The 14,961-nt window shown below is 45.2% G+C and overlaps 2 protein-coding genes across 12 annotated transcripts in view; one reads left to right on the top strand and one right to left on the bottom strand.

The window, feature by feature from the left end:
* The window catches only part of PIK3CA (phosphatidylinositol-4,5-bisphosphate 3-kinase catalytic subunit alpha), a 46,632-nt gene extending 42,507 nt beyond the window's left edge, over window positions 1-4,125 (bottom strand). Inside the window, exon 1 of the mRNA XM_068145039.1 lies at window positions 3,733-4,125. The gene's annotated coding sequence lies outside the window, so the exon portion shown is untranslated. The remainder of the gene's footprint in view (window positions 1-3,732) is intronic.
* ZMAT3 (zinc finger matrin-type 3) overlaps window positions 1-14,961 on the top strand; it is a 56,536-nt gene that overhangs the window by 2,502 nt on the left and 39,073 nt on the right. For 4 of the 11 annotated variants that reach the window (XR_010988161.1, XR_010988162.1, XR_010988160.1 and 1 more), the window contains exons 1-5: window positions 6,698-6,810; window positions 10,837-11,162; window positions 12,673-12,792; window positions 14,482-14,648; window positions 14,760-14,860. Coding sequence is in view for 8 of the 11 variants with exons in the window: in XM_068145054.1 (XP_068001155.1) it covers window positions 10,893-11,162; window positions 12,673-12,792; window positions 14,482-14,648; window positions 14,760-14,860 (658 nt within the window). In the remaining 3 variants the exon portion in view is untranslated. Of the gene's footprint in view, window positions 1-4,190; window positions 4,317-4,432; window positions 6,141-6,239; window positions 6,455-6,697; window positions 6,828-7,058; window positions 7,112-10,215; window positions 10,238-10,836; window positions 11,163-12,672; window positions 12,793-14,481; window positions 14,649-14,759; window positions 14,861-14,961 lie in introns of those variants that run through there. The other 7 variants (XM_068145055.1, XM_068145057.1, XM_068145059.1 and 4 more) reach the window with 7 other exon arrangements.

Genomic DNA, 14,961 nt, shown 5'->3' with positions numbered 1-14,961 from the left:
GCAGAAAATGTACGCTTCTGGAAGGACCATAACCCAAACTAACAGCAAGAGTTAAATCTGGAAGGGTCTTGGAACACATTGGTCAGAAGTCATTGGAGGTGTTCAGGAGGAGACTTGATAGGGTGCTTGGTTGCATGGTTTAGTTGATTGGTTGGGTGATAGGTTGGATGCGATGATCTTGACGGTCCCTTCCAACCTGGTTTATTCTATTCATTCAGCACCATCAACTGCCACATTAATTTCCATACTAATTAGTCAGTATTTTGTAGGTAATAAAGTCAGTCAAGTCTAAAGGACAGATGAGTTTTTTGACATGCACAATCTAGGAGGCAACATTCTGGTTTTCCTTCATCTGTTTAGACTTCATGAGAAAACACCCAAGGGATGTTTCACTACGTTTCTTTGCCTTAGGAGAGGGTCATAATGTACAGCCAATAACGTGACTCAGCTGTCTCAGTTTCAGGGAACTTTACAGTAAATCTTAGTCAATTCAGCAAGTCTCCTGTATTCGAGAAATACACTTTGTGGTTCACAATCCTAAAAAGCTTGGCTTGCAAGCATTTGTTCAATCGGAAGCTGTTAGCAAAAGCTTTCCTGTATAAAAACCCATGAAGATAAAGAAACACATTAATGAGCAGACAAGAAGAACAAAAAACCACCTGCAAACAAAACCAATCTTTTGAAATATATCTAATCTTCTTCTGGTAAAAGAAGCACATAACGGATAGTTGTACCTGAAGTTCTATGCTTGACCCAACTGTTCTTAAACTGACTGAAGTAACGATTTGCTTCTATTGCTACAAGTTAGTACTATGCCAGAAAGGTGGGAAGCTTCACCAGTACACCATTGTTCTCTCTTTCAATTTCAGAGGTAAGCTGGTTGGTTTGAATTTTGATTTTATATTTCTAGACCTCAAGTTTGAGCTTAGTTTTTCCAAAAACATTCCCAGCAAGTACACTTGGTCAGTTAGGGTTTCTTAGGGATTTTAAGTCCCTGTTTACAAGCTTTAGAAGACCACTCAATAGAGAGCAAGTTATGTCCACTGTCCCTCACACCTCCAGTTACAAATCATGAAATTCAGTCTCCTTAGCAGCAAAGTTTATCAAATGTCCTATTCACTACAACCTTTGTTAACCCTTAACGTACTCAACTGGGCAAAGCAAACCCACATATGATAGCCATCTACAAGACGCTAACACTTCTTACATGAATATATCATCATTCCAATTTCCCTCAAAACCAGCAAGAAAAGCAATAGCAACAGCTTTTTTGGGGGAAGTGGCTGATTTTTGGTAGGTGATCAGATACCCCAGTATTTCTGATACCCTGAGAATCTACACCAGAAGCCTAGAAAACTACATAATCAATTGACTTTATGTACACAGGTCTTAAGAAGGCAGTCTTTGCAGACTAAATGTGTGCCTTAAACTTCTTGTCTAGCCATTGATAGATAAGTTTGATTTCTGACTTAAAACTACAATGATCATTAAACTGCTCAGAATTGTATTAGACATGACCAAGCCATTAAAAAGCATGCTACGCATCTGAATCTGAGGAACAGCTATGATCAGGAAGTTCATTCTTTAAGTGACAACACCCTTTATTGGAAGAAAAGCACACCTTTAATTGGAAGCCTTTTATGATATACTTGGTCTTGTGAGACAGCCTCCTGATAAAACACAAAACCCCTACTCCTTGTAGAAATTCCTGTTCTCTAACTTCCAACAACTTTTAAGAAGTGAGTTATCCAGGAAGAACTATCTCCACTTGCTTCCAGAAATCAGGAGCAGACTGTCAAAGAAACAGTTAAGTATTGAGCTACTTTATGACTTCCAGTAAAGCACAATTGCATTGTAAACAGCTTAGCTACACCACCTTTCCCGAAGAATACTCCAGAAAAACAACAACAAAAATAACAAAAGAGCACAAACCCCAAACAGTGTCCTTATTCTTGTAAGTAAATTGCAACAAGAAGCAAAACAAATTTGCCATTAACACAGAAGGACAAATAGGAGCAGCCTAACAATTAAAACCTGACGGCATCGATTTGTAGACTGAGCTTAGTGTGCTTTCAAAAAAATCTCCAAACACTGCCTGCAGGTTGCTAAGAATGGCATCAAGTTAACACCTATGAAATGCAGGGCAGCTGCTCTAGTCAGATTTCAATGGCAGCTCTTAAGCTGCCATATTTATTGTCTTAATGAAAAAGCAGAATATTTCAAGGATAGCATAAGGAATTGTGTGGTTTCATAAATTCCCCTGTAAACACTATTAGCTTGGTTGATGTGTGGTCTAGGTGATGACATTGGTTAGAATATGCTTCCGAGTAACTCGCCACTCTGGAAAAGTTTGCCAATGTTATTGTTCAATAATAGTCACTCATTGTGAAACTCTAAATTCACACATGGCTTTATTTCAGAACAGCTTATCCACTCAGCTCTCCACAGCAGGCAAACTCTTAACTCCCATTTTCCCAAGTACTGGAATATTCCTAGCAACATGGAAGTTAGCATGCAGCATGGGAGTTAGTTAAGCAACAAGTATGAGAACATCTTTATAAATTAACTGTGAGGTCAAAGAAATTAAAGAATGATTCAGTATGATAAATGATTCAATGTGATTAATTCAAATGCCTTTTGTAGCTCAAGCAAGGATGCAAGGGTACAAATAATTAACAGAAATCTAGACCCTGTTCTATTAAGTACTACCAACTCCAGATTCAGAACTCTGTTTACCACTTCATTGGAAGTGTGCTGCAGAATGCTCATAACTGCAGAATTGACTCATGCAAAGCTTTACAGTCTATATCGTCTGCTTTTAAACATGCACTTTCCTCGTGCTCGTTCTGAGTATCCACTGTTTATAAAGCAGTTTCTGTTCAACCACACTGAAGTCAAAAGAGCTACAAAGTTATTTACGGACATATCAGTAACAGAAGTAGCAAGTCTGATAACTTAGTAACTCCAGGAATACTGAAAAGCAGTAACAAAACCCCAAAAGAAAAGCAAACCGGCAGTTGGTAGTAGTTTAGTCAGAGTTTTGTTAACAGTCTATTAGCAATTGCACAAGTACTGATAAGAGATAGTTCCATATTTAACATCAATAAACCCGTATCTTTGCATAGTAGGAAATGAGAAATACGTTTTTACAGGTAGCACAGATGTGACACCGCAGCAGTCTGCAGCTGGGAACAGGAGAGGGTATGGCATCGATTCATATACACACACCCAGTCTGAAGCTCTGCTTCCAGCCTCATTAACTAGCCCAACCGGGAGCCCCCATACACTCCATAGCAAGAACTGTTAAACCATATTTATAGAAAACACCTCTGTTTCGGGGGTGGCGGGAGCCACATTCGAAAGCAAGAAGCCACCAGGGGTTTTCCTCTCCCAGATCATGACTCTACAAGGGGAGACCTGGAAACCCGGGTCTGGCAGAGGAACGCCTTGAAGTCTTCCCAGCCGAGGGAAGCCTCCCTGCAGCGCTCCTCCAGGAAGACGCAGCCTAGCTCCGCTACACTTCTCTCCCCAGTAACCCGAGGGTCGCGCTTCCCTCCCCGGCTGCCGAAGACGAACAAGACACCCTGCAGCCTAGAGAAAGCGGCGCTCCCCTTCGCCACCGCCCGGCCGGAGTGCCGGGAAGTCCCCAGCCACCACCGCGGGACGCCCCGGAGAGCGCTACCGTACTACGGGAGAGTCAAACAACTCGGCACCGACCCCCACCTCACTCACCTCAAAGAAGCGGCCTCCCCGCCTCCGGGCCGGCCCGCAGCCACCGCCCCGACGGGCAGGGCTGGGCCGGGCAGCGCCCCGCAGCACTCACAACCCTTTGAGCCGCCCCGCAGCCACCACTGCACCCTCTTCGAGTGACCGTCCCCCCACGGGCGCTGACGGAAGCAACACCGGCTACCCCCGCGCCGCTCCCACGAAGGCGCCTCCCGCACAAGCAATAACAGGAAGGGAGCGGGGCCCTGACCCCGGATGAGGATGGCACCGCCTGCCGGAAGTGGAACCGCGGTGCGAGGGGGCCCACGGCGGCGGCCAGCGTGTGCGTGCGCTGCGGCGGGAGGGGGTGAGAGTTGCGCTCCGCGCGCCGGTGGCGGGGCGCGGTGTGACGCTACCGCGCCGTGAGGCAGCCGCCCCGGCCCCGCCTCAGCGCGCTGCCCGCCTGCGTCTTCCTGTCAGCGCGGGCCGCTCCCTCGGAGTCTCGGCTTCGGTGTCCTGCTGCCACCTAGCGCGGCGGCGGCGGGGAGGCGCTGTAGCGTCCGCGGTCCCGTGGGCGGAGCGGACGGTGCCGCATGATTACAGTCCGGGAGGTGAGCCGGCTGCAAGCTTACAAAAGAGTAACGGGCTCGTTCTGCCCCAAGGTGACGCTGCGGCACGACGTGGACCTACCTGGCGCTGCCTCTGTCCCGTTTGTTGTCGTAAACTCATTAACGCCCTTCAGCACCTGCAGTTGGGAGGAACGGATTTGACCAACCGAGTCCAGTGTGGTCTTGTCCCGTTTCCCTGTTGGGTCAACAGCAACACACAGAGTTTTCTTCAGGGGCCTGCAGGAAAGCTGGGGAGGGGCTGTAGGGATAGGACAAGGGCTAATGGTTTCAAACTGAAAGTGTTCGGGTTCAAACAAAGAGATTCAGATCAGATGTAAGGAACATTTCTTCACTGTGAGGCTGGTGAGATATTGAACAGGTTGCCCACAGAAGTTATTGATGGCCCATCCCTGGGAGGGCTCAATGCCAGGTTGCATGGTCTAGTGGAAGGTGTCCCTGCCCATGGCAAGGGATTGGAGCTAGGGCTTTAAGGCCCCTTCCAACCCAAACCATTCTAAGATTCTATGATTTGAGCTACTGCTGGGATGTAGTCACTGTATGTGAATCTGGGATTTTTGTTAAGAGTGGCCTAATAAGTGAAAAGCCTTACAAAGAGCATAGATAACATATGAGGTGTCTACTCCGTGGAGTTTTGGGGCTTCAGGGCCTGAAGTGAGAGCACTGGGCTGGATTAGCTTGATGAAAGCCAACAAGACCCAACAAGTGAGGATCAGACTGAGGTGATGACAAGAAGGAGGTGACAAGGATTAATCTTTCAGGCATCTTAGTTAATCACTCTGGGTTTGATGTGATATTTATTCTCTCAGTGGAAGTGATAGCATAAGCAACTTTTGGAGCCAGGTGGTGAGAGTGTTGATTAATTATCTTCTTTGAGATTTTGGCCCAGGGCCCAGCACAGGACCAAATTTGCAGCCTTGGCCAGGCTGAGTTGCTACAGGGAACTCCAGCCATCAGCAGGAGCACCAGTCTCACAGGTCATGGCAAAATGTACCCCATTGCTGTTTCTGCAAATTAGCATGTTTTTGTGACTCCAGCCTGTAGTGAGGCTCTGATAAATGGGAAGTTGTTTAGGATCTCACAGAAAACAGTGAGGCTAACTAATGGATTCCCAGGTGGGTTAGCTGGTTGCTACCATAAAGTCTTGGTGATGGTTTCAGCTTGTAGTGACTTCTCCTGTTGTAATGAAATGGGAGAAAATCAGCAAAAACTCCATAGGCTTCGAAACAGGGTGGCCAAAGCATGAGGGTGAGGCCTGTGCTGCCATCCTTGGTGCCTTGAGGGGAGATTAACTCACTTTGGCTATGAACAGCAAGAGTAAACTGAAGATGTTTATATATAAAAAATCCAGATTGATTGCACCTTTTGCTGTCAAAATCAGAAGGTGCCAAAGGAAAAATAAATAAACTACCCTGTGCAAAACCATCATTCAGGATTTGACTGAGCAGTCAAATATTTGGAACAACTTTTCAAGTGCATTTTGGCTTCTAATGGCAAAAAGTGTTTCAGTGACTGAATGTTTCTGTGAGATTGTTTCAAAACCAATCAGACCTGACAAGCCAGCAGCTAGGTGGGACAGGAGAAGAAATGAGCATGGCCAGCGATGTGACTAGGTCACACAGAGTCATAGCATGGTTTGGAAGGTCATCTTTAAAGGTCATCTAGTTCAATGTCCTATGCAGTGAACAGGGACATATGCAACTAGATCAGGTTGCTCAGAGTCCTGCCCAGTCTGACCTGGAATGCTTCCAGGGATGGGGCTTCTACTCCTCCCTGTGCAACCTGCACCAGTGTTTCATCACTCTCGTGGTAAATATTTTCTTCCTTATATCTAGTTTAAACATCCCCTCTTTCAGTTTAAAACTATCACCCCACTAAAAAGTGCCCCCTGTTAAAAAGTCTGTCCCCTTCTTTCTTCTAGGCCCCCTTTACATACTGGACAGCTGCAAAAAGTGTCCCTGGAGCCTTCTATCTCCAGGCTGCACAACCCCAACTCTTACTGCCCTCCTTCACAGGAGAGGTGCTCCAAGCCTTCTGATCACTTTGGCAGCCTGCCCTAGACCCGCTCCAACAGGTCCATGGCTCTTTTGTGCTGAGGACTCCAGAGCTGAATAGTGTTCCAGGTGAGTTCTCTGTAAGCTAAAATATGCCCTAACCCCCACATTCCGAGCGCTGCAGGGCTGCAGCAAGAGTGGGGCAGCTGCTGCTGTCATGGCAACTCCCTCCCAGGCGGAACCAACCCTTCAGCCGTGGCACCGGCAGTGCCGGTGCGCAGTCAGCGGACTCGGAGCCCGCCCCGCCCCGCCCCGCCGCCGGCCCGGCCCGGCCCCGCCCCGCCGCGCTGCGGTCACTTCCTGCAGCTGGTCCCAGTCGTGCCCGGCGGCCCCGGCCCTCCTGCGGCCTTGGGGACCGGCCGAAGTTGCGCGGGGGGAAGCGGCGTGGAGGGCCGGGGCCACTGGCCGCAGCTCCCGCCGGCGTGGTAGGTGCTCCACAGGGGTGAGCAGGCGCAGGGGGGTTGGGGTTGTGTCTGGGGGGCACATAGCTCCCGCCTCGGCGGGTGGGGGCGCTGGGTTTTCACCGGGGCTGAGAGCTGGCTTGGCCTGTCGGTACGGTGTAACGGGGGGCTCGCAAACGTTCTGCCTTTTGTGGGGAGGCTTAGGCTGCTTCGGTGCTGGGGGTGTCTGCATCTGCCTCTCCTCTAGGCTGATTCTGTTTCTGCCTTTCCAGAATTGTGTATTGGTGCCTTCAGTTCTTGCTCTGGTTGCTCTTATTCTGAGATAGTAGGTACTGGGGCTTTGGTTGTTTGGTTTTGTGTGGGGTTTTTTGTTTGGTTTTGGGTTTTTTTGTTTGTTTGGGTTTGTTGTTTTTGTTTGTTTTTCCCTTTCCCCTTAGCTTGCACCACCAAGACTGCAAGGCATGCAACTTTGCAGAAATGCCTGCTTGCATTTACACCGTGATTTCTTGTACCCCGTTGATGTAAAAGATGCTAAATGCCCCCTGTTTCTGCATTACTCAATATGCGTCTTTATCAGCAGAGGGCTAGTAGGCCCTGCACCTTGAGGTGGAGTTGTACATGATATGTTTGTTTTGGTGCACTGTCTTTGATCCCTGGAACATCATGATATGACCTAGCCTTTCAGGGTGAGTTCTTTAAGCCAAGGCTGTGGCCAAAGGTAAACTTTCTGGCAAAGTTAGGTTAAGTCATGTCAGTGTTTTGAGGTACGAGTGGACCTGAGAAATGTTTCTTGTCTTCAAAAAAAATTCACAAACACAGAACTTGTTCATCATTGTATAGATTTCTACCACTGTTATTAGTTGCTTCACCTGCATTTAAAAAATAATTCTGGTGGGAACACATGGCACATGGATGTCTCACCGTGGTTTACACTTATGACAGATGAAGTGCACATTGTATATGTACCTTCCCCATTAAACAGTGCTCAGATATGGGGCCAGACCAGTTCCTTTCCCAGAACTCTGCTGGTGACAGCTGTGGAGGTTACTTCCTGTTACCAGTGCCACCAGCAGTGCCTGAGTATTGCCAGACTGTGGTGCTCAAGGCATGGAGACTGGGTCTCCTCCTTCAGATCCCCAACCTGAAAGTAGTGAGGAGGGCTGCAATCCTGTCTCCCTTGCACCCACCCGGGGACAACCGGCACTGGGTGGAAGTATATCCTAGCCCATATGGCATGTAGGAGGAGGCATGGCTGAAATCTGAGAAGCTGTCTTGAGGCAGAATGTCTTTGCAGCTCACCCTAGAAGAACTGCAGGTTCTTACCTTGCCTTGGGCTCTACCTTTGTCTTTGGTGATGCAGGTTCCTCATTCCTTTGCTGTTTTGTAATGTAAAGAGTTTGCAGCTTCTCATGTGAAGGGAAAGGAGGAGTCAAATATGTCCTATTACCTTCTGGACAGAGTATCTGTAGCAGCCAGCAGTGGAAGTTAAAAGGACATGAAAAGAAGTTGGATTTGGGTGATTTTTAATTGATTTTTTTTTTAAATGTGAGAAGGAATCAACATAATTTGAGTATAATTCAGTGATGAAAGAACACCATCAGAAGAAAATTGGAGTTGCATATGCCAGGGTCAAATGGTTCTAATTTTAAAATAACCCACACAGCTTTAATTTTATCTTCAGACTACTGTTTGCTTTTAAGAAACAGTAAATGGCCTTGCAAGTAAAGATTTTCTAAGAATATTGCATTGTATCCTTTCCCCTGTGGATGCAGAACCTGTAAGCACTGTGTCCTATCTTGTCCGTGACAAATCTCATCTGTGACAGTTGCGTACGGAAGACTTGATGCAACAAACACTCATGCAAAATTAAACAGATAGATCCCAGTTGCCATTTACTTTAGATCTCTATATTGCTTTATGAAGTATTTGGCTATAATTTACTCCCATTTTAAGGGAAGAGGCCCATTATGTTGGTGTAATAAAACTCAGAAATTGGATGGCATGCTTACCTGCTTGCATAGTTGATCTGAAGTGCCTTGATAGACCTGCATTATGATATATTTAACCATCATGAATATGAACTCGTTCTATCCATAGCCCCACTGAAATTGATTAGACTGTCTACAGAGTACTGCTGGAGGAAACTAAAGATAGCAAAATCTCTTCCTGTAGTTTTGCTTAAGCAGGAATATGCATGCTGGAAGTTGGGAAGAAGAATTTACAGTGCTGATGGATAATTTGTACCATTCCTTTCCCATGTTTCCTCTTCCTTCTTTGTCATGGATTCCATTTTATCTTGTTTCAATTAGTTTTCATGCTGCTGGTTTTGATTTTGTTTTTATAGCAGCATGATGTTAGGTGTAGTTCTTCTGGAATTTCACAGAGCCTTGGTGGCAGAGGGCTGTTTAAAAACATGAAAACTCCTGGTGGGTCATTTACTTTCTTAAAAGCTTGACCCCAAGGCAATGCAACTGTTGCTTTTTTTTCCCCCTCCACTTTTATTTACTAGTAATAACTGTATAGTCTCCAATCTTGTATTATTTGGAAGTCTGGCTTTAGAGGTAAATATTTCAGAGGTGTTTGTGTCACTTCAGTGCTTAACTCCCAGTGATTTTTTTTATCTTTTTTTTTCCTCTCTTCTACAATTTTCCTAATAGAATGTAGACTTCTCTGGGGCTACACTGTGAAAGGTAATACAGTACCTCAAAATGCAGACATCAACTGGGATTTGCTAGAGCTTGAATATAGCAAGGTATTTATCTCCTGCTAATTTTAGCAGATTGAAAATCCCAGAAGTTATCCCAGATAAATGCTATCTGCTTCTCCAGGTTCCTAAATGCCTTTGAAGTCAGATTCTGTTTTCAAAAGCGACTTAGGAACAAAGTGCCTGTGTAATATTTAATTTGTCTTTCCATGATTTTCCAGAAGTGTTGTTTTAGAATGTAGATGTGGCTCACTATTTGCTTAAACAAGTGAATCTATCCCATTATCATAAACATGGGTGCTACCAGCGCAGTCTTAGTTGAGAGTGATCTGCAAAGGCCAAGATAATGCTTCCCTCCATCCCAGTGTAGCAGTGAACAGGATTTGTTATGATAAGAAGCTAATAAGAAATTAACAAAAGTAGCTGTGCCTTGATTTGTGATATCACTATGCTGCATTATTCTAGAGATGTTCATTGTGGGCTTTAGATGTGATTTAGAAACTTTAATTAAATAAGCCTCTCAGAAACCTTTGTTGGAAATCTAGGGTTAGTTCAAAAAAAAACTTGCATTAACTGAGAAATAATTGAATAAAGGTTAACATGGGATAAGCTCTCTATTTTGCAGAAGCAGCAGCTACAGCTTTAAATGGTGCATTGATTGTAGTTACTAAAGGAAACACAAGAAATAGCTCAAGGTCATTGAACAAGATCATGGAAGAGAACCCTTGGGAGTTGACTGTGCACAAGGTGTGCTCACCCTGGCTCTCATTCTTTGCCTTTTGTGGCTTACCTGAGAAAACTTTACTGTAGAATATCTTTCCTCAAGAAAGTCTTTGTGAATATTTTAGTTGCATGTGTGTATTTTATGTCTACCTCTGTATAAAGAAAATCTATCTTTGAAATACTTGGGCTCTTTTAAAGCCATCAGTACCAGTAATGCATTGTAGTACTTCTTTAGGCTGTCAGAAGATGATGCGGCTCACAGGTGTATTCCTCCCATTAATGGTGCTTTGTGTGCTGTGTGTGTTGCATGTCACATCCTAGTGGTCGTGGAGCAGTGAGACGTGTGTGCTGTGGCTCGGGTACTATAGTGGTTAGGAATCTTCACCCATCCAGGAAGGTGCCATGGAGTATAATAGCTACATTTTGGACTGCCATCCACTTACATAGATATCTTTTAATTTGGCCCTGGCTGTCTGGGATGCTGCTCTTCATGTGGGGTAAACTATTACAAACTGACTTCATCCTCTTTGGAAGTAGAGGCAGTGAAGTTATGGTAGTTGTGCCTTGGATTGTTGATGTTCCTGTTAGTGCTGCTTACCTCAGCATTTGTGTCTCTGATCTAGATCTGAAGAAGACTCCTCATCCTTTAGAAGTAGCATGCTCACAGTCTTCACGGCCAATGATTCTTCTACAGCAAGCAGGACTTCTTCCTCATCCTGAGAAGCCTTCATCTCTTCCTATGTCAGTGGCTACAAGGCCAAGAGCCAGCTCACCATTGTCCCCACCAAAATCTCAAGGACTGGGGCCTTCAATTCATCACACGCAAGAAGAGGAGCTTGCAAAGGTGGAGGAGCAGGACCCTATGCTGGAAGAACTATGTAAGCCCCTCTGCTGTAAGCTGTGCAATGTCACTCTGAATTCGGCACAACAAGCCCAGGCTCATTACCAGGTAAGGAGAGTAGCAGGAGGCAGAGTGCTTGGGGCTGCTGCATCCGCAGCTTGTGCAGACGCACCTGTACCAGCACATTCATTGCCAGTAGCGTTGCTGTGGTAGCACAGAGCTAAGTGTGGGCTTATACACAAGGGGGTTTTGAGTGCTTTGTTGAGGTGGCTGCAGAAGCAGCATTTGAGTTAGCTCATCTGAAGCTACCTCTGCCATCTACTGCACTGAAAGCTGTGGCTAGAACTGTTCTTTAGACATATCTTCACCCTCCTTGAATTTTCTGTTTGTCCAGGTATGCTGCAGTGCTTTCATTTAAGGTGTCATCGCTGGAACATGTTGTGGAAACTTTGTCCACAGGCACAGAGAAGTAGTACCATGGTGACATGGGTGAAAATGCAGATGCTCCTAATTTTCTATTGTTTTATGCAGTCTATTTTCCACCTGTACACTCTGATAGAGCTTCCAATTCCATGGACATGATTTCATAGGGCCTGGACAGATGTTTTCTGCTGGATCCAGCAGTACAGTTAAGAAATGGAGCTGCTGCTGTGTGCTCATCGCTGCCTCCTTCCTGAGATTATACACAACATATCAGCACAACAGCTGATCTGTTAGTGGGGCCATTTATGCAAACTTTTGCATCAGCTGAACCAGTTCAGACCAAATTAATTTTGTTCCAACTGGTCTGGTTAACCTATCTGAAATAGGACCTATTTGCATGTGATTCTTTGCTGGGAGGTTGAATATATTCTATTTTTTACCCCATTGTACTTGTACCTCCTCTTAACAGTGCCATGTTTGTGTGCCATATGGAGATAGTAACTTTCACTACCAACAAATCCAAGAGGATGTTTGTCCAAATTCTCAGGACATCAGATCCAAATCTCAGGTTTACTGTTGCCCCTGGAAAAAGTGGTATCATGCCAGTGAAGGGGGAGGTTGAATTAGTGTTATGCTTCAGCATCTGATTTCTGGAATATTTCTGCCATGAAGAGAGAGAAGTGCATTTGTAGTGCATAACTTGCATTTATGCATATCCACAATGCATATACATACTCTGATGTAGCTCTATCAGGCTTTCAAAACATGAAGAAGAACTACAGTGTGTATTTTCCAAGAGAGAACAAAATAGGAAGCAGGCTTTTTTGGGTTCAGTCTCATGGTTAACTTGTGCTTGCAACCACATAAAGTGTTGGTGTGTGCATTGAAGCTTCTCAAAAAGCTGTGCAAAACAGTTAATGTTTCATGTTTAAAATACAAAATACTAGTTTGAAATGAAATGGAAATGGATAGAGGAACTAATTGTAAACCTACTGATTTGAGAAAATGCTAGGTGATGAGTGTTATAGAGAAAGGGGAGGATGCCAGCATCTCTCAAGTCCAGAGCTGTAATTTTCTGAGTGACATGTGGGGTGACATCTTCATGACCACTTTCTCATTTCAGTCTCTGGATCCTTTTTCTTTCAGTGTAAGATACTATTATTAGGACAACCATTAATTTGGGTTCTCTCTGCAGGGTAAAAACCACAGTAAGAAACTCCGAAATTACTATGCGGCCAATAGCTGTCCAGCACCTGCCAGAATGAGCAATTCGGTGGAGCCTGCCCCACCTCAGGTTGTCTCCCATCCAGCTCAGGTAAGGCAGGAGAAGGTGACTGTGATCACCTGCTGCTTACATGTCTTCTACCCTCCAGCAAGGATAGCTAGAACTTGCATCTTGAGGATTACTGCACAGAGCTGGCAGTTTTCCTTGTGATGGCACAGGGTGGAAATAGCCTGTTGTGAGTGAGCTGTTTGCTTTCCTTTGAAGGTGCAGATACTGATCTGCTCTTGCAGCAGAATACTGGACTTGAAAAGTTGTATTTCTGTATGGCAAATACTTTGTCTCTTAGGTAAGTCTGATGTGCTGCTGATTAAGGTTGTTTAAGGGCAGGTATAAAACAGCATTGCTGGAGCTGGATTTGGACACAAGGGCATGGCATCATCACTCCATTATATGAAGGGAAGCCTATATGGTGCTCCTACACCCATTGCCCAGGGCTGTTAAGCTAATTCCTCTTTTGTTGTTCTTTTTGAAGTACTCAATCCTGTATGTAGGGTGAATGGATTGTTCCCCTAGTGATCCAGGTTAATTCTGGATGTGCTGGATGCATTTGAGGCAGAGGAGATGATTTTTGCTTTCTTCTTCTACAATTCATCATTTCTGATTGTCATGGGACTTAACAGCTAACCTGGCTCTTGTGTGTGATGGTGCAGGGATGGAAGCTGTGCTTATCATTTCCCAAAGCATAAATTTGTTGTCTGTAGAAAAGCAAAGAGCATTTTCCATGAGTGGCACACTGTTATACCTGCCGTTGGAGCCTCCAGAGGGAGACTCAGTCCCATGTAAAGTAACTGTGGTTCACAAAACTCAGTTGAGAGAGAATTGGGTCCAACGCTAGGTTTTGGGACTTGGGTGCTGTAGCTGCTGGGATATATAATAATAATATACTTTTTTTTTAATGGAGAAAATGATCCATGGCAATAAAAAGATCACACTAGGGCTATGTGAGGATTCACGTTGTAATATAGAAGTCAGAATAGTGTGTGTCTGTAAGCTTGAGCAATATCAGAGGACATGAGAAAGAAATTTGACTTGGGAAGTGCTGCAGTGACATGGCTGTGTGTATGAATGGCTGCTGCTGCACTGTCTACAAGACACTTTTCTATGGATGGTACACACTGAGGAGGCATGGTTGCTGCTCTGATCCGTGTTTGGTCTGTCTCACTAGACAGGCAAGTTGTCCTTCGTATGGCAAGAGCTACTCACCTGAGCCTGGGTCCTTCCTTTGAAGACTTGATTGAGGTGTCCTCAACCAGGATCAGACGTTAGGCAACTCTGTGGTCAGGGAGCTGTGTAGAGACAGAGCACTGTGGAGAGATTAGATACACTGTAATCAGGAGAGAGAAGCGCTTTTACCTTTCAGTGGGTCTTCCTCAGTGTGAAAGTCACAGCAGTCAGAAGCATTGTGGCTATGATAGAAGCAAGCCTCTGTAGCTATTTCAGAGGCACAGGGTATTTGTTCAGATTGCTTTTCCTCTCCATCTGAGGCTGGGGGTTTGCCTAGATCTCAAGGAATTTGCAGAGTCTTCTGGAGGCTGGGGCAGGGAGAGTGAAGGTTTTTTTAAGAACAGTTTGGGGAGTGCTTAAATGTCCTAATCCATATGCTCTAATTCCAGCTCTCTTGCTGCTTGATCAAGATGATACTGCACTCAGTCTCTGTGATTCTGATATTTCAACAACTTAACCTCGTGTTTCACATGCTGTCTTTCCCTTTGCTGCTAGATGGGATCCAGTAAACCAGGTGGCAGAGTGATCTTGGCCACAGAGAACGATTACTGCAAGCTTTGTGATGCCTCGTTTAGCTCTCCGGCTGTGGCACAGGCTCACTACCAGGGGAAAAATCATGCCAAACGGCTGCGCCTTGCCGAAGCACAGAATAACTCATTCTCGTAGGTATTGTTGACTTCACGCTCAGGCTGAAAGCATGTGGCAGTGTCTCTGGCAGTCTTTGTCACAGAATACTCTTGAATTGCAGCTGCTCATATCTGTTTAATCTTCAGGGATGCATCAGAACTAGGCAAACGGAGGGCAAGGAAAGAAGGGAATGAATATAAGATGATGCAGAACAGAAGAAATATATATACAGTTCAAAACAACACAGGTAACTGGGAGCTTGCATCTGTTCTATAGTTGGCATGATAATGAATAATAAACAGGCTTGGTTTTCTTCTGTTTCTGCATTCTGTTTTAGCAGAGACAGGT

Source organism: Melanerpes formicivorus, unplaced genomic scaffold (assembly GCF_026170545.1).
Source record: "Melanerpes formicivorus ecotype bairdi unplaced genomic scaffold, bMelFor1.0.p_v2 SCAF_12, whole genome shotgun sequence".
NCBI lineage: Eukaryota > Metazoa > Chordata > Aves > Piciformes > Picidae > Melanerpes > Melanerpes formicivorus.
This window is presented reverse-complemented; position numbering and strand designations above follow the sequence as displayed.